The 18290-nt window shown below is 36.4% G+C and overlaps 3 protein-coding genes across 6 annotated transcripts in view; all 3 read right to left on the reverse strand.

The window, feature by feature from the left end:
- Positions 1–4172: 4172 nt before the first annotated feature.
- Positions 4173–8393, reverse strand: LOC120357832. Its single transcript, XM_039449526.1, has 2 exons — positions 7929–8393; positions 4173–4395 (listed from the first exon to the last, which is right to left on the reverse strand). Exons 1-2 carry the CDS (start codon positions 8296–8298, stop codon positions 4376–4378), a joined length of 390 nt encoding a protein of 129 aa, XP_039305460.1. The 5' UTR covers positions 8299–8393; the 3' UTR covers positions 4173–4375.
- LOC120357833 lies at positions 5353–7893 on the reverse strand. 2 transcript variants are annotated; one of them, XM_039449528.1, is made up of 2 exons: positions 7428–7893; positions 5353–5610 (listed from the first exon to the last, which is right to left on the reverse strand). In XM_039449528.1, exons 1-2 carry the CDS (start codon positions 7546–7548, stop codon positions 5369–5371), a joined length of 363 nt encoding a protein of 120 aa, XP_039305462.1. In that variant the 5' UTR covers positions 7549–7893; the 3' UTR covers positions 5353–5368. The 2 variants fall into 2 exon arrangements, with proteins under 2 accessions (XP_039305462.1, XP_039305461.1); XM_039449527.1 differs by having other exon boundaries at positions 5353–5613; positions 7428–7892.
- Positions 8394–9585: 1192 nt separating the features above from the next.
- Positions 9586–18290, reverse strand: part of LOC105207298 — a 232416-nt gene continuing 223711 nt past the window's right edge. The window contains exon 3 of one of the 3 annotated variants that reach the window (XM_039449508.1): positions 9586–10007. The gene's annotated coding sequence lies outside the window, so the exon portion shown is untranslated. The remainder of the gene's footprint in view (positions 10008–18290) is intronic. The other 2 variants (XM_039449509.1, XM_039449507.1) reach the window with 2 other exon arrangements.

Below are 18290 nucleotides of genomic sequence, written 5' to 3' on the forward strand. Positions count from 1 at the left end.
AGAGAACGTTTCATTCGTGAGAGACAAACATTAAAAGCCGGGCTTCTATCCGGATCATGATCTTCGAAACAGTCAACTCCTAGTAATTTATATAAAGCTATGCAATTTTTAGAGCCTCACGTTAAAAATAGAATGTATGTAATTTATTGACGATTCCAGTATCTTTAAAAAAATTATTATATTATGCATTTATTTTATACACTATTCTTCGCAAATTAGTTTACTGAAAACTTATTTGTCTATTGGTTAAAATATCTACCACAAATATAAAACTGTGAACAAACTTTTATCTGCATCTGTGTTTTCTAATTATAGTCGATTATGCTATCAACATGACATATTAAACATTGTGTTTAATATATGTATTACAACCATAAATACAAACATGATAAAAAATATATTCCAATTATTCCAGGACACGTGGAAATATTTTGAAAAGAAGCTTATCACCATCTGAAGACTCTACTACACTGGGGATACACTATGGGTTACATGGAATCTTGATGATTCAGACATACTTAAATATCTAAGAAGTGTTAACAACAAAAGCAAACTTGAAATGCAAGTGAAAAATGAGTTTAAGGAATTAAAAGACGATTTATTGGAAGTAAAAACCGAACCAGATGAAAATAATACAAATTTATTAAATACTAAGATTTCTCCTTTCAATAAAACAGATATTGTAAATAAGAAAACAAAAAAAACCACTGTAAATACCGAAGATGATACTTTGCAAGTTGTTTCTGAAGCATTATAGAGCGTGAAAGGATTGTGTGACTCTGATAAGAGCAGTGATATTGCTTATAATTTTTGCATGACTACGTATAGTCAATTGAAGAATATGTCAAAGAAAAAGCAAAAAAATGCTTGTACTAGAATTAGTACTGTTATGTTAGAACTAGAGTCTAACTTAACTCGGTAGTAAAATAGTATTTTATTTTTTATTTTGTAATTTTATTTAAGAAAGTTATTTTGTTTTTTTTCTAATTTTTTGCAAAAAATAAGTACCTGTTAAATTTTCAAGTATAGTCATATTTAAAATTGTTTTTAAGAATGTTGATAATTTTAAAATTCTAACTATTTTTCTAATATAATTTTGTACCATGTAACTATTATATAACGGTTGTATTAAATAACTGTAATTTTGTGTTTGCTGAAAATAAACTTTTTATTCTGTATTTTGTTAAATAATCTACATATTTTTGTATGTTCGACATTTTTACGATTTAAATGATCCTCTCCTGATGTACGCATTTTGCCAAGGAACTGCGTCTTCTGATGAAATAAAATACTCAGCCAGTGTGTCACGTAAGTTAATATTTCTGCGTGTAACATTATTGGCTCCCATTCTTCCGATATTCTTTAACATATTTTCTTCCTATTGGCTGCACTGACCAGATGTGACGTTTCCTTCGTTATCCCACGTACCAGCATAATTTGGAGGACAGTATGTAGCAGTGTTGTAACAGGTACATTTTGAAAGGTATCTAGGTATAGATATAGATACTATGATGAAAAAATATCTAATTACAGGTATAGATACATTAAAAAAAAATTACTTAGGTATAGATACAGATACAGTATAAAAGTACCTGAAACATTTAGGTACTTTTTAGGTACTTATTATAAAAAAAAGAAAGTGCGTAAACAAATTTTATTTTACAGAACAATAGAACAATACTGACAAAAATGTTTGTATTATTTATAATTTTTCTTTTTTTTTTATAATTAGTAATGTTTCAAACATTGTATCGGAAAGTCGGTTTCTTCTAGGGATTAATATTTGATCCCCTGCACTGAAAAGTCTTTCAACGGGTGCCGAGAATGGCAGAACAGTATTATATTTTCTAAAGATTTTTTGAATTACGTTATAATTCAATAAGGAATTGATAGTCTTACATTTATCTTCAAAATACCGCAAGCATTCCATTTGTACAATATTTTGCCTTTTTGTGTTGATATTGCTTTCTGTCACATTATTTTGATTCAAACTCTTGAAACTGAGTAAACTTTAAAAAAAATCGTCCTCATCACTACTTGTTGAAGATTTCTCCTCATTTGTACCTAACTCCAGTCGATATAACTTTTCATATTCCGATAAAAATAAACTGTGTATCATATTGTATTCATTTTTATTAGTCAGCCATCTCAATTTGAATTTTGGATGCGAAACAGTTGCCAAAATATAAGGTTTGGATGTACTATTGCTCAAGTCTAAAATATTCTCGTATCGTTTATACATACCATCAAGAATGGCTTTTTTGAGCGGTGTACAGTAAATTAGATGAGTTAGTGAATCTAAAGTATTTTGAATTTGAAATAATGTAGGGAGTACGTAGCCTAAATAGCAATTATCTTCACCCTGCAAGAGATCTAGAGATTTTGCGATCGGTCCCATCACAGTAACATATTCAGATAAAAAATCTAATTCAGCGTTTTTTAATTTGGGTTTTTGGAGTTTTTCGCACATTGCTGATAGATGGTCCTTTAATAATAGAATTCTGTTCACACTATCATACAGAGAATTCCACCTTGTGGGGCAAGGCACAATTAATTTCATATTGCAAATAGTTTCTACTTCATCAGAAGCTGAAGTAGAACGATGAATGAGATTCCACAAGGCAGTTAGTTTGCCAAATGTTGTATGGTGCATCTTCTTATAAGTAACATCTTGCAATGCCTTTTCCGAATCTTTAGTTGCTATTAGACTCAAAGTGTGTGATACGCATTGGTAATGATATGGAAGTACTATATCGTCATCTTCACATTGAATATGGAAATCTTCCACAATATTTGAAAAATCGGGAATATTATGTACGTTGACCAAAGTATTTTCATCAGATAAAAAATCTAATTCGTCAGGATCATTGTCTTCAGGTATAGCATATAACCGGAAAGATTTTACAAAATTTGCTGCATTGTCAGTAACAGTTCCTACAATTTGTTTTTGTTGAATATTGTAAGCAGCATGAATATTTACAAGAGTTTTAGCAATTTGCAAATGTGTGTGGGAATATTTCATTCGTTTGCATGCTAGAACCGTTGAATGCCTTTTCAATTGATCATCCAAATAGTGGCAAGTTACTCCCATGTAACTTTTATTGTTAGCGCTCCAAATGTCAGCCGTAGTACATATATAAGGAATTGTTAGAAGCTTATTTTTTAAAGATTCTACGTTCTCTTCTTTTTGTTTGTAAATTAAATTCTTAAGGGTTTTACGACATGGTGGATTTGCACCTCTGGACAAGCCAGAAATAAGATTTTTAAATGACTGCTTTTCTACTGTATAAATTGGGAGCATTTCTTCCACTATATAGTTAACAATTAATTCGTTAACCTACAATAAACAATATTTTGTACAGATATTTATTTATTTTATTTTTTGTATTAATAATCAAATTAAAATTATTTATTAAGGTCGCCATTTGTCACTTCTGTTCTTGCATCAAAGAAAAATAAGTAAAAAAATTACATTTCATTCAGGCATGACATACTAATATTTTATATTTCAATATAATTATTAATATTAACGCAATAAAATATTTATATAAATACAAATGAACATTATGTACCACATTAGCATTAACTGGAGATTTGCTAATATTTTTACACTTTTGAAATGGTGTCACAAATACTTTTGTAGAAGTAACACATTCATCAATCGAGTTGCTGCGTTTTAAAGATTCTTTTGAGGTACTTTTTAATTTTTCATATTGTGTAGCTGCTTCAGGATGCTTTCTCTAAAAAAAATCATATCAATCGTATTATTAATAAATTATAAAAGTATTTATGACATCATTTCAAAAGTGTAAAAATATTAGCAAATTTCCAGCTGATGCTAATATGGTACGTAATGTTAATTTGTATTTACATAAATATTTTATCGCGTTAATATTAATAATCATATTGAAATATGAAATATTAATATGTCATGCCTGAATAGAATGTAATTTTTTTACTCATTTTTCTCTAGTGCAAGAACAGAAGTGACAAATGGCGACCTTAACAAATAATGTTAATTTGATTATTAATATAGAAAAATAAAATAAATAAATATCTGTACAAAATATTGTTTATTGTAGGTTAACGGATTAATTGTCAACTATATAGCGGAAGAAATGCTTCCAATTTATAGTAGAAAAGCAGTTATTTAAAAATAAGTAATCGTATTGAAATAAGGATTGAACTTTCGACAGATACAAAAAAATAAGAAATTAAACGAACTTACAGTGAAGTTCGATTAAAATTATGCTGTCTCGTCCGGATGGATAGAATTGTAGTAGCGTTCCGCTGCGCTATCCTCAACAGGTCTTTTACCGTAAAGCAAAAGGGACGCCACCCGCCTGCACTCGGGTGCGCCCCGGTTGCACCTTCATTATTTTAAAGACAACAAATCTGAAAAAGAAAAAGGGGGAAGGGGAGGGGTGGGACTCCATCCGGACGAGACAGCATAATTGAAATCGAACTTCACTGTAAGTTCGTTTAATTTCTTAATTATGCTACGTCTCGTCCGGATGGATAGAATTGTAGATATTCAACGCTCAGATTTGTCATAAAAATGCCTCTATATATTAAAAAAGAACAATATAAACATAAGAAGTAGTAAAACTAAGTATTGCTTAAAATAATATTTTGGAAAGATGAGGTCTTAAGTATCGGACGATTATAAAACTGGGCAAAGACATCGGAGGATCTGCTCCAACCAGCCGTACGCCTGATCTCATCTAGGCTAATCCCTTTACTCGCTGCGAGGGATGTAGCTGCGTGACGAGTAGAATGTGCGGAGAAAACGCTCGTATCTACTCCCGCTACCTCGAGATCTAACTTTACCCAGCGGACTAACGTTTGAGTCGAAACTGGACCGTGTGGGGCGCGCAAAGAAATGAAAAGATGGTCGCAGCCTTCTCGCCGAAGCGCTGAAGTAGCTTTAAGATACCATTGTGCCAACGAAAAGACCCAAACCTCCGGCTTATTCAGAAAAGGTTTGAACAAAAGTAAAGGTTGAGATCTTCCGATCCCGGAGGTCTTTAGACGCGAAGGAATCTTGATAATCAAGGAATCCGAGAAATACATATTTGAAATCCGAATCGCTGCCAGTGTTTGCATCCTCTGTGCAGTGGTGAGAGCAAGGAGCGTGATCAGCTTCCTTGAAATTTTTTCCAATGAAAGATCCTCATGAGGATATAGAGTAGCCAAATACTCAACTACCGGAGCAGGGTCCCAGACGAAGTCGTAACGGGAACGCTGAGGCTTTAATGTTGCGACTCCTTTAAAAAATCTCTTAACTAGAGGATGAGCGCCTATATTATCCGTAGAAATGAGAGATATAGCCGAGCGGTAAGTGTCGAGAGTGGCGTAAGAGCCCACCTCAGCGAAGGCGGACGATAGAAATTCCAAAAAAGAAGGTACTGATGGGGCGAAGAAGTTGAAATTTCTCTCTTTGCAGAACGACCACCACATCTTCATAGGCTTTGCATATTGGGCTAAAGATGCCCTTGAGAGGGAGGCAAGTGTCGTATCCAGTGCTGCGCTCGGAATTCCCTTTAGCAAGAATGCCTGCCGGACAACCTGGCGGCAGCCAGGGTAATCCTGTTCCAAGCGGGATGAGTGCTGCTGAAAGGAGATGACAGCATGTTAATATCTGGAGCCATGAAAATAGGTTGACTGATTAACAACCGATTAAATAAAGGGAACCAAGGTTGAGCTGGCCACCACGGGACAACCACCACTCCCTCTGCCTTGTCGATAATAATCTTGCGCAGGACTTTGAGAATTAAAATAAAAGGGGGGAATGCATAAAAGTAAAAATTGCTCCAATCCAAAGAAAATGCATCGACTGCTTCCGCAAAAGGATCTGGAAGCCAGGAAACAAAACGAGGGCATTTTCTGTTAGCCGCCGATGCGAAGAGGTCAATCTCAAAATGCCCAAAATATCGATCAATTCTGTCAAAATACTCTTGTCTCGGAGTCCACTCCGTTTGATCCGAAACCACGCGTGATTCCGCGTCTGCTTCAAAATTCTGAGCTGAGGGGATATAAGAGGCATAAATGAAAATATTTCGATCTGCGCACCAATTCCAGATCTTACGAGCAAGGCTCGATAATAAGGAAAATTTAATTGAGCCCATCCGATTGATATAAGACAAGGCAGTGGAATTGTCTACTCTTAAAAGAATGTCGGCGTCCCTTAGATGAGATGCAAAACATCTTAAGGCGTAAAAAACAGCTAAGAGCTCTAGATAATTGATGTGGAAAATCTTTTCCTCCGGCGACCAAAATTCATGTGTACGCTCTATACCACAAACGGCTCCCCACCCTGTGAGGGAAGCGTCAGAAAAAATCTCGAGGGCGAAAAGGCCCGATCTAATAAAATTCCTTTGAGATTCATCTGCAAAAATGGCCCTCCGCCAAACAAGATCCTCTGTCAGCGACGCTGGCAGGGACATCCGTGCTTCAAAATTTTCTTTCGCAGAGGTAAGCGCTAAAAACTTTTCCTTTTCTAAAATTTTTGTGTGTAACATACCGTACTGAACCGCTGGACAAACAGAGATCAAGGAACCAATATAGCTTGCTAAATGGCGAATTCTGCAACTGTCCCTGGATAACATATCCAAAGTTTTCTGAAGAAGCTTCTTTCTCCTGTCTGGAGGAATGGAAACTGAAAAGAAGTCCGTGTCAAAAACAAAACCCAGAAATTGACAAGCTCTTGAGGGAATCAGAACGCTCTTGCGTTTGTTAATCAGAAAACCTAGAGAAGATAACAATTCCATTGTAGTGGAGATGTTATCTAGGCATTGATCATATGATGCCGCAACTAAGAGGAAGTCATCCAAGTAGATTACAGAAAAGAAGTTTCTTACTCTAAGGGAAGATACCACCGGTTTTAAAATCTTCGTGAATATATAGGGAGCCGAGGCAAGGCCAAAAGGTAAAACTCTAAACTGAAAGAGTTGACCTTGAAAACAAAAACGTAAGAACTTTCTGTGTTCGTTATAAATGGGCACCAACAAATATGCGTCCTCCAAGTCAATAGAGGCTAGATAATCACCCGGCGAGATGAGGCGAATTACGGTCTTCCAGTCCTCTAACTTGAAATGCGGAGCAAGGATAAAACGATTCAAGTGTTTCAGGTTGAGAATAAATCTCCAACCCCCAGAAGATTTGGGAATTACAAAATACGGAGACAGAAATTGATTCTCGCAGTCTATAGCCCTCTCAATTGCTCCCCTACTTTGAAGCCTGGAGATCTCCTGAGAGCAGATCTGCTCCTCAGACAGAGATAAATGGACAGAGGGCTCGATGGCCTGAGCTGGCAGTTGTCCCGTGAAAGGCAGCTTGTAGCCCGAGATAGCCTCTAAAATTCTTGGATCAGAAGTGATCTGCCTCCAATGGGGCAAGAAAAGGGCTAACCTACCGCCCACTATTACCTCTTCTCCGCTTAATGCCTCCTCGACCTCGACTGAGATCTGGCTCGGTATGACCGGCGACTGGTGCTCGCCCCTGATCTCTTTGTCGCCGTCCTTGTGTGAGACGCAGGGGCTCGGGCATTTCCCGATCTGTATGGAGCCACCCGTAATGGTTGTGACATTGGCTGTTGCACTCTTCTATTTACCGCAAGCGGAGTCCTAACTATGTCCTTGGACGTCTTTTGCATGGAAGCTGCTTTTTTAATCTGCTCACCGAACGAGGAACCAAATAGAAGCTCGTCGGATGGGATAGCATCCGCCGTGATCTTGGCAGTTAGGTTAAGCGCAGGTGTAATTTGCGCTCGTCTGGCCCGAGAGAACCGGTGAAAAAGATCCGCCAAAATCTTCGCTCCGCCATTGACCTTAGCGACAGCTAGGCGAGCTTCGAGGCTGAGAGAATCCCGGGTAGTTGGCCTGAGAAAATCCGAAATGGCCTCGCCCAAGGCGCAGAGCAGGCTATACCTGCTTGATCCTGATTTTTCCCCGCAAAATCGTCTCTTTTGACTACCGCATTATTCTTGAGGGCGACCCTGCATTCCTGATTTAATACAGGGGCCTTAAGAAAAGCCATGGGCTCTGGAGGGGAGTATTTCTTTACAAGTAACTTGCGCTGATCGGTTGCCAAACCTCCACGAGTCAGGTTTCGCCACGTCTGGATCACGATGTCCTCCCAGGGTGAAAACTCCTCATTCTCACGATCACCAAACAGTTGCCTGACAAGAGAGCCGGTATCGTCCTCGGCTATGTCCGCTATAGGCGGTGGCAAACTATTTTCGAGAGAGACATCAGGCTGTGCAGGGAGTGTCTCCATCTCACCTGCCTCACCTGCCATTGGAAAACGCAATACGAGGTGTGTTCAAAAAGTATCGCGAATTTTGTGTTTTTTCAAAAATTATTTATTTATTCATGAATATCTATTTTGTCCCCTTCAAAGTAATCCCCATGAGATATTATACACTTGTGCCAACCGTTTTTCCAATCTTCGAAGCACTTCAAAAAATCATTTTTTTTTATCTTGTTCAGCTCCTCCTTCGATGCCGTCTTTATCTCGTCAAGCGTAGCGTAACGTCGTCCTTTCATGGGCCTCTTCAGTTTAGGGAACAAGAAAAAGTCACAGGGGGCCAGATCTGTTGAATACGGTGGCTGCGGCATCATTAGTGTGTTGTTTTTGGCCAAAAAGTCGCGCACAAGCAACGATGTGTGAGCAGGGGCGTTATCGTGGTGCAAAAGCCAATTTTTGTTCTTCCACAAATCCGGGCGTTTCTGGCGGATTGCTTCGCGCAAATTGCGCATAACTTGCAGGTAATATTCCTTATTGACCGTTCTACCCTGTGGCAAGAACTCATGATGCACCACGCCCCTGCAATCGAAGAAAACTGTCAGCAAAACTTTCACATTCGACCGAACTTGGCGCGCTTTTTTCGGTCTTGGTTCGTGCGGCAGCTTCCATTGAGATGATTGAGCTTTGGTTTCCACGTCATAACCATAAACCCACGATTCGTCACCAGTTATGACCCTCTGGAGCAAATTTGGATCGTCGCGGACAGAGTCCAACATCTCATTAGCAATGTTCATGCGATGCTGTTTTTGGTCGCAATTAAGCAATTTTGGTACGAATTTCGCGGCGACCCGTCTCATGCCCAAATCATTGATAAAAATCGAATGGCACGAGCCAATCGATATGTTTAGGTCCTCAGCAACTTCTCTAACGGTGATTCGACGATTGGCCAATACCATTTTCTCCACTTCATTAATTTTTTCGTCTGTTGTTGAAGTGCTCGGGCGTCCAGCACGCTCTTCGTCGTTCACATCTTCTCGGCCTTCTGAGAACATTTTGTACCACCGATAAACGTTGCTTCGGTCCAAGGTAGCTTCTCCGTATGCCACAGTTAACATTCGGAATGCATCCGCGCACTTAATTTCGTTTTTCACACAAAATTTGATACAGGTTCTTTGATCCATTTTTTTGAATAGGTAAAAATCGAAGACGATCCAAAACACGTGCAAGCAAAGCAGCTGTCAACAATTAAGTGAACATTCAAAATGGCCGAGCTTGTCGGCATAAGTGAGAGACATGAGTACCAACATAACGCCACAAAAAGATCGAAATTCGAATATACGTAACCCGCGAAAATTCAAAATTCGCGATACTTTTTGAACACACCTCGTAAACCGTCTGCAATTATGACAGGGAAAAAGGCTGTGTCGTCATGCCGCCTGTATTTCGCAAATACAGATCCAGCAGTATTCATACACACCTGGAGGGTCCGCTGACTCCACCTGGGGAGTCAATAGATCCGGATCCGAGAAGGATCTTGTAACAGAGACCTCCTTTGTCTCAATGCGTGACCCTTGGCTCGTCTGCGTAATCGCAGAGCCGAATCTAATCTGCGGGGAGGGACATCGGGGCCTCCTAACCTCACTCTGGGAGAGAATGTCAATTAATCGTGACATCTTTCTCTCCAAACCCGCAATCCGGTCCGAAGATGAAGACCTTCTTCTTTTCCTAGATTTATGAGATGATTTTCCCATACCTGAAAACTTTAAATTAAAGGAAATAAGCGAACTGAAGGAAATGATAGAAAGACCCGTGTCGAAGAATCGCACAACAGGAAAACAATGAAGGTGCAACCGGGGCGCACCCGAGTGCAGGCGGGTGGCGCCCCTTTTGCTTTACGGTAAAAAACCTGTTGAGGATAGCGCAGCGGAACGCTACTACAATTCTATCCATCCGGACGAGACGTAGCATAATTTCTAATTTTCTCACTTAATGAAAAGAAACAAAATTTTCTAATCTTTTTATACAAATATACAATACGTACTTAACATGGCTATTTTAATGAATACACTAAAATATATCAGATAATATTGGTTATCCCTGTAGTTTATTAGTATATTAGGCAAAAAAATAAGGGTTATGTTACCAATTTAGTTACATATTACATATTATATATTATAAAATACTTCAGTGCTTACCCGCAAATGCTTATGAAAATTGCCAGTTGATGTTTTAGAACTACTTATGAGACACTGTTTCGGACATAACATGCATTTTGCAATAGTCTTTTTTGTCTGACTTTCTGGATTTTCCTCGTTTCGTATAATTGTAAAAAATTGTCCACTTAAAATTAATGGTAAATCCTTGCAATCTATGGACATTTTGGAGAAACTAATTAAAAATTCGAATGCGCAAATAAAACTTAACTGTTACAACACGGGTATCACACAGGGAAAGAGAGAACAACACAGACGTGTTTACGTTAGGTTTCAAATAAACATGCTCGTGCCTGTAGCCGGTATCATGTGACAGCATGTGAAGAGATACGAGCTACGCGTAGTAGCTTTTGTTTTTTACATCCCCTCCACATGCTATCGCATGCTACCGAAGCGCGTTCCGAAATCCTAGCGATTATCTGTAATTGGTCTAAAATTTAAAATCTAAAAGCATATACTAATCACAAAGAGTCGCTCACTGAGCACTCAACGAGCGATTGTGCTTTCAGTTGCTAGGGAGAATATAATGTAAATACCTTAATGTATCTATACCTAAAAACCTAAAAGGTACCTACAAAAAATACTTAAATACAGATACAGGTACATCTGCCTATTAAGACCTAGGTAATCCACTTAGGTACCATTAAAGTATCTAGGTACAGTACCTAGGTACTTATTCCTAGGTATGTTACAACACTGGTATGTAGTATTATTTGATGATGTTAACTCTGATATCCGAAGGAAGTTATGAAGGCACAATGCAGCACACACAATCCATTCCGCGGTATCAATATGTGCAATAATTGTTGATCGAAAGATTCGTCAATGACTGGCCATAATTCTAAAAGAATTTTCAATTACACGACGTGCTCGAGAAAGACGATAATTGAAAATTTTTTGTGTTTTATTCAATTTAGTCCCAGGATATGGTCGCATAATATAGCTTTTCAAAGGAAATGCTTCATCTGCAACTATATAAAATGGAAACTTAGTGTTAGTTCCTGATAAGCAGCTATCGTCTGGTAATTCTAGTTCGTTGTTTTCGAGGGCTATTCCAAAAACCGATTCTTTAAAAATTCCTCCGTCACTTTGTGATCCAAAGGCACCAACATTAACAAGAGTAAAGATGTAATTGGCGTCACAAACTGCCGTTAAAACAATGCTGAATTGTTTTTTATAATTGAAGAAACTGATGCCAGTTTTATTAGGTTATTGTATTGTTACATCCAGCCTTAAGGAAAGGAAGGCAGGGAAGATGCAACAAAAACTCTTTTATTCTCGTGACCGCACTAGTGGGACGTGCGGCACGAGCCAAACGCACTTTTGAAGATTCCGAAATTATGCGTCAATGTGTAATGACACGCTTTAACGCCTTTTCAAAATCGTGCGATCGTTGGTCCTAATTTGAGTCAGAGAATTCAATCTCTATAACTCGGGATCGGACCAAGTGTAATCTTTTCGAGTCGGGAGGTTAGTGTGTGAGTACGAGATGGGTTTGATGAAATAAAATTTTACATTGGAGCTTTTTTTTAACTAAAATTTAACATATATTCTGATACTTAAATTTTACATACATAAAGATTCAAAAATAATTAGCAAATGAATACATTATCGGTTATTGTTATTTAATAGAAAAAAAAAGAAAACAATATAACAAGGTAATCATTATTAATTAAGACAGCAGTACGTAATCGGTTAGTTTAATTAAAATACAAAATGATTAGGCAATGATTATTCAGAAGTTTAAAATTTAAATACATTGTTTAATATTGATATATAATTATAAAAGTGAACAAAACAAGAAATTAATTAAAGATTATTGAAGAAATTAGTATTATGCATTATTGCTAGGAGTTATAGTATAAAATAAAAAAATAAAAAACTTAATTCTATTACATTTGTGTAGGAGAAGATGGAATTGATTGATTTCGGTTACGAGAATTGTAATTATGCGTTGAGATTCATATTTTAACTATTAAATCAAATCAAAACCTAAGATTTAAGAATGGAAGTAGAACATTTCATTTACATAGAAATTTAAGAAATATTTAGAGGGAAAGTCGGGAATTGTCTAAAATGAGAATTGCTGTATTAATCCAAAATAAAAATAATAATATTGGGAACAAGGAGCTGGGACATGAACGGCTGTGATTGCTCATTAGCGATTGATTCCTGGCGAGTTGAATGGAAAATTGAAGTAAAACCGAAAAAGAGAAAAAAAGAAAAAACTTACTTATTAGTTAGACGAGAAGAGAAAGGGAAGAACTATGGAAATCTGCGGGTTGAAAGGTGCTTGACGCAGCGCAGGCTGTCCGCTCTAGGGATGCTTCAACGGTGGGCTGCTCGGAGTTTTAATGTATGATTCTTAATGAGAGTGATTCTTAAGCACAGATTCTAAGTTTAAAACGATTTTGAAAATAACGCGCACAGCTTCGATACGCAACGCGTGGATGTGAGTGCGAACTTGAACTTTGAATTTTTTGAATGAATGAATCTCGAGGCGTTCGAAGCTGCGTATTTTATAGGGCTTAGGAAAAGGGCGTGAGATTAGTTTGGTGGGTGAGATGAGGATTTGATTGGGTGAAGCTTTTTGAGCTTTTTCCCTTTCCTTGGAGATTCCTTGTTGTCGAAATTTTGAGCTTATTCGTTGGGTAGTTCACCAACGCTCACTACCAATCATATTCTCGGATGATCTCTCGTTGGCTAATTTTCCATCTTCTCCCGATTTTTCTTAACTCTAAGAGGGGCGAGCAGTTGCATCACCCAATCGCTTAAGGAATTCGTTATCTTACGGTTCCTCTTCTTGGAACGTTCGGTCCCGATTTTTTATATCGCCGCGTCCGTTTATTTGGGACTCGCTTTCCATATGAATCATCTTTCCGTTCGTGATGAAACATAGGTTCGAACAAACAAAGCCGGGTTGTAAATTTTGATTTTATAGTTTTATAGTTTCCGTCCGGCGTCGCGAATCAATCTTATCTCTGATTGTTGCCAGACTTTAATAGCGTTTAGATTTTTTCTCTTTCGAGTCCAGGCTCCCGCTTTGTTCGTCCATATGAATTATTAAATAAGCATCGTTGCTTATAATTTTGCAGTCGCACGATTTCTCCTTTTTTTGCTTCTATTTATTGCTCCGGATGTAATATGTGGCCATTATATATATATTCCGAGAACAATGTTTGATTTTTTTTCTTATAATAGCCGGGTGATAGTGTTATTTATAAAAGAGAAATCGTGGAGTTCCGGGTATAAGTATTGTAAATTTTACAGACAATCCCTTGTTTAGCAAAATTTATATAATGGATGCGAAAAGGGAAATCGTGAAATCCTCCGATGTAACAGTATAATAATGTGTTTTCCGTCTATTGCTCCGAAACAATTCAACATGTCCCACAATTCTTGAAAATCTCGTGCGTATCTTTTGAAATCATCCGTAGTAGGTCTTTGTAAATATATAGGCGATAATTTCTCCCAAATAATTTTGCAAGTGTCACGAATAATTTTGGTCACAGTTGATTTTGATACGTAAAAATTCCATGCAACAGTTTGCATACTGCAACCATGAGCAAGATAACTACAAAATAAAAAATTCGTGTCATAATATCCCAGTGAGCAATAAATTATCAAAAAGAGTTCTTAAAGTATTCATGTTTAAGAGTTGGACGTCTTACAACGCCATCTAAATAATAACATAATGATATTATTATGTTATCCAATGCGTCGATTTTAGAAGATTGAAAGACATCATATATATATGACATCTAAAAGAGTACAGCAACCTGACTTCATTATAAATGTCATCTAAAGGAGCACTGCAATTTGACTTTTTATAAATGTTATCTAAAAAAATTCTGCCTTTTGACTTCTTCTAAATGTTAAGAAAATGTTACTATTAAGAATTTTTTTACTTATATTTATTGTACGCATTTTATTTGAATAAAAATATACTCATACATATACATAACTTTTTTTTATTATAAATTTACAATAATACATGTACATAGCTCTTTTTTATTATAAATTTACAATGATACATATACCTAACTCTTTTTTATTATAAATTTACAATAATATATACATATACTTAACTCTTTTTTATTATAAATTTATAAAATTCATACAGTTCAGAAATTAATAATTGTAGTAGGCATTCACAAAATAATTTTATGTTTCAACAGAAAATAAAAGTGTATTTTTTTTAAATAGTTAACTTATTTTTTTACAAAAACAATTATTAGAATCGTAAGAGAAAAAAAACTTTTCTTATTAATATTTTGTTGCCATATTGCACATAAATGTAAAAAATAAATTCTATTAAAAATGAAACGAGAAAAATGTTATTGCCATCCCTAACAGCACACATCTCCCAGGGATGTCCCTTAGATGAAGTGTGCTTAGGGATATTGAACATAAAAAATAAAATTCTGTTATAAACCGAAACAAAGAAAAATATAGTTAATATACAGGGTGTCCCAGACCAATGTATAAAGATTATCATGATGAGATAGAAGGGATCGAGATAAATGAAAAAGTCTAATACCATTTTGCGATATTTGCAATAATTTTTGAGTAATAAAATATTAAGGTTAGTCGAATAAGAGCGCGCGGAGAGACAAGCGGTCGCTCGTCTGAGCCGTAGGACCGCCCACTATGACCCGATTGTAGGCGACGGTAAGTGGCGCGCGGCAAGGGAAAGAATAGCTTGGCACCGTACCGCATCGAGACGAGCGGTCTTACGGCTCAGGCGACCAACCGTTTGCCTCTCCGCGCGCTCTTATTCGGCTGACTTTAATATTTTATTACACGAAAATTATTGCAAATATCGCGAACTGTTATTAGACTTTTTAATTTATCTCGATCCCTTCTACCTCATCGTAGTAATCTTTATACATTGGTCTGGGACACCACGTATAGTTAATATAGTCTATATACTTAATTTTTATTTTCTTTTTTATGCCGTTTTATATTTTGATTTATGCGATCTCCAGCATGCTTTAGCCAGCTTTTTATTATAGTTTCGATGGAATGAGAAGAAATATTTTTGTTACTAATACTCATGATTACTTTCGAAAAAAAAAATATTTATAAAATTATTAAAATAGTAAATTCTTATCTTACAATTCTATTGATACTTATTATTTAAAAAAATAATAAATATCGCTAATTAGATTACACAAAATACATAAAGATGTGTGTATGTGTATGTAATTTAACATTTTCAACAGAAATACTCAGTGCAGGACATTGCAGAGCATTGGCGTAAAATTTTGTTATTTGCATATATTTTGTGATGTTAAATGCACATCAGGAGCATTATTCTACAACTAACTAATATGAATAACAATGACTAAAAACTGTGTGTGTGTGTAATTTTGACATATTTAAAAGTTTAAAAAATGAAATACCAATAATAACGTTAATTAATTTTATGCATCTTGTTTCAATTGTATTTTTTTGTCCTGTCTATGACAATTTGTAAGTTAACTGTTTATTTACAGTTTGCTATAATGCATTTCTCACATGCTGTTCCGCATCTTTTCCTTCAACGGTTCTAACAATTTTTTTCTGTAAAACAATAATTTATTATATATGTATATTTATTTATTTTAGCTTATTTGAAATTTAATTGATGAAAAGTACTTACATATTGCAATAAAGGTACGGAATCTTGCATTATCAATTGATTAAATTCCTGTAATGCTTCAGGCGTTTCTACTAGTAAATTTAAATTTGTATCTTCTTGTGAAAAATTTGGGTTGACATCTAATAACAATTGTTGGATTGTAACCAACATTCGCATAATTTTTTTTATGTCACTCCGACAAGCTCCTATAAGAAATATATATACATAACACATCGTTCAATAAGTCCCGAGACTAACAACGAAAACAACATTTTTTTTCAAAAATCATTTTTATTCATCAATATAATCTCCTTTTAGAGTGATACAATCTTTCCAACGCCTCTCCAACTTTTCTATACCATGTTTATAGAAGGATTTATCCTTTGCTTCAAAATAGGCTTCAGTTTCGGCAATGACCTCCTCATTCGAGCCAAATTTTTTTCCCTGGAGCATTTTTTTGAGATCAGCAAAGAGCCAGTAGTCGCTGGGGGCTAAATCTGGCGAATACGGAGGGTGGGGAAGCAAATCAAAGCCCAACTCGTTGAATTTTACCATTGTTTTCATGGACTTGTGGCATGGTGCATTGTCTTGATGAAAAAGGATTTTTTTCTTCTTCATGTGCGGTCGTTTTGCTGCGATCTCCTCCTTCAAACGTACCAACAAGTCAATATAATAATCACTGTTGATCGATTTACCTTTTTCCAGGTAATCAATGAAAATCACGCCATGTGTATCCCAAAAAACAGACGCCATGACTTTGCCAGCAGACTGCTGCGTTTTTGGACGCTTTGGGCGACTTTCGCCAGCCGCGCGCCACTCAGATGATTGCCGATGCGACTCCGGAGTGAAATGATGAATCCATGTTTCATCCATGGTTACGTATCGACGCAGGAAATCCTTTTTATTGCGAGTAAATAGCGATAAACAGCTCTCTGAATCGTCGATTCGTTGCTGTTTTTGTTCCATTGAAAGCAATTGCGGCACCCACTTGGAAAAAACCTTTTTCAGGCTCAATTTTTTATGAAGGATTGTAAATACGCTTCCAGATGATATCTGTGTCATTTCTGCAATGTCACGGACCTTCACTTTGCGATTGTTCATTACGATTTTTAACACTTCACTCACATTTTCCGGTACAACGGCTTCCAATGGCCTACCCGAACGTTCCGCATCGTTTGTGTCCGTACGACCACGTTTAAACTCAGCATACCAACGACAAATCGTTGATTTAGATGGAAAGGAGTCCGGATAACATTTCTCAAGCCATTGCTGGGCTTCTACGGTGTTTTTACCCATTAAAAAACAATGCTTTATCAACACGCGAAACTCACTTTTTTCCATTTTTCAAACAAATTACAAAGTGACTTTGCTCTAACCTCAATAACTCAGCTGTTTGTGGTCCGATCGACGTGAAATTTGTACACGTTTCATGTGAAGGTTCGCATTCTAGGGAAACGTGGCCAGCTTGGTACTACTAGCGTTATCTCTGGGTTAGTCTCGGGACTTATTGAACGATGTGTTATATGTACATGTGTATATTGAATTATGTAATTATTATATTACATATATATTAATCTTTCTCACACACATACACGCACGCACGCACGCACATACACACAAAATTTATCGGAATACGGGAACATTATTTATGTATCCAATACTGGTTTTTTTTTTCTTAAAATATGTCATTGAATACAAAAATCTAAGGCATATGTTTTTCATACCTGCTCTAAATTTAATGATTTAAATATTGTTGAAAATGGTTGAAAATGCTTAAATTCTTTTTTCAACAATATTTTCAGAAAAAATATATTTCATAAAAATGTAAAAATCTAATGACATATATTGGTTTGTTAAATTTTACCGAGAGTTTACGGATTTTTATGGCAACCAGATTTTCTGCGAAAACGCTGCGACTATGAAAATTTGGAGCAGCGATCATGGCCTCTGCCCCGTAACGGCCTTCCCATTGCGTTACTAATTTTATATTAACGTGATTACGTACATTTTCCATTGTTTTACCGAAAACTGCATTATTCATTAATTTATATAAATTTTTCTCGAATTCGTTTTTCGCGTTCGTTCGAAATTTTGTATTTAATTCTATATACTTGCTGAGCCAGGTGGATTGAGCAAATTGAAGTACGCGATGTATTTTTACAATTTGAAGCCCATGACGCGTACATTGTTGAAGATTGCAGTAGTGG

Source organism: Solenopsis invicta, chromosome 5 (genome assembly GCF_016802725.1).
Source record: "Solenopsis invicta isolate M01_SB chromosome 5, UNIL_Sinv_3.0, whole genome shotgun sequence".
NCBI classification, from domain to species: domain Eukaryota; kingdom Metazoa; phylum Arthropoda; class Insecta; order Hymenoptera; family Formicidae; genus Solenopsis; species Solenopsis invicta.

What these genes read in the sequence shown, in the direction of transcription:
- LOC120357833 (XM_039449527.1), bottom strand. Translation starts at nt 7,548, where the DNA reads ATGCCCGAGCCCCTGCGTCTCACACAAGGACGGCGACAAAGAGATCAG. An exon ending in AGGCATTAAGCGGAGAAGAG is followed by an intron (nt 5,614 to 7,427) that starts GTAATAGTGGGC and finishes ATCTCCTTTCAG; the next exon opens with CAGCACTCATCCCGCTTGGA.
- LOC120357832 (XM_039449526.1), bottom strand. Translation starts at nt 8,298, where the DNA reads ATGGCAGGTGAGGCAGGTGAGATGGAGACACTCCCTGCACAGCCTGAT. An exon ending in GAAAAATCAGGATCAAGCAG is followed by an intron (nt 4,396 to 7,928) that starts GTATAGCCTGCT and finishes TTTCTTTTTCAG; the next exon opens with ATTTGTTGTCTTTAAAATAA.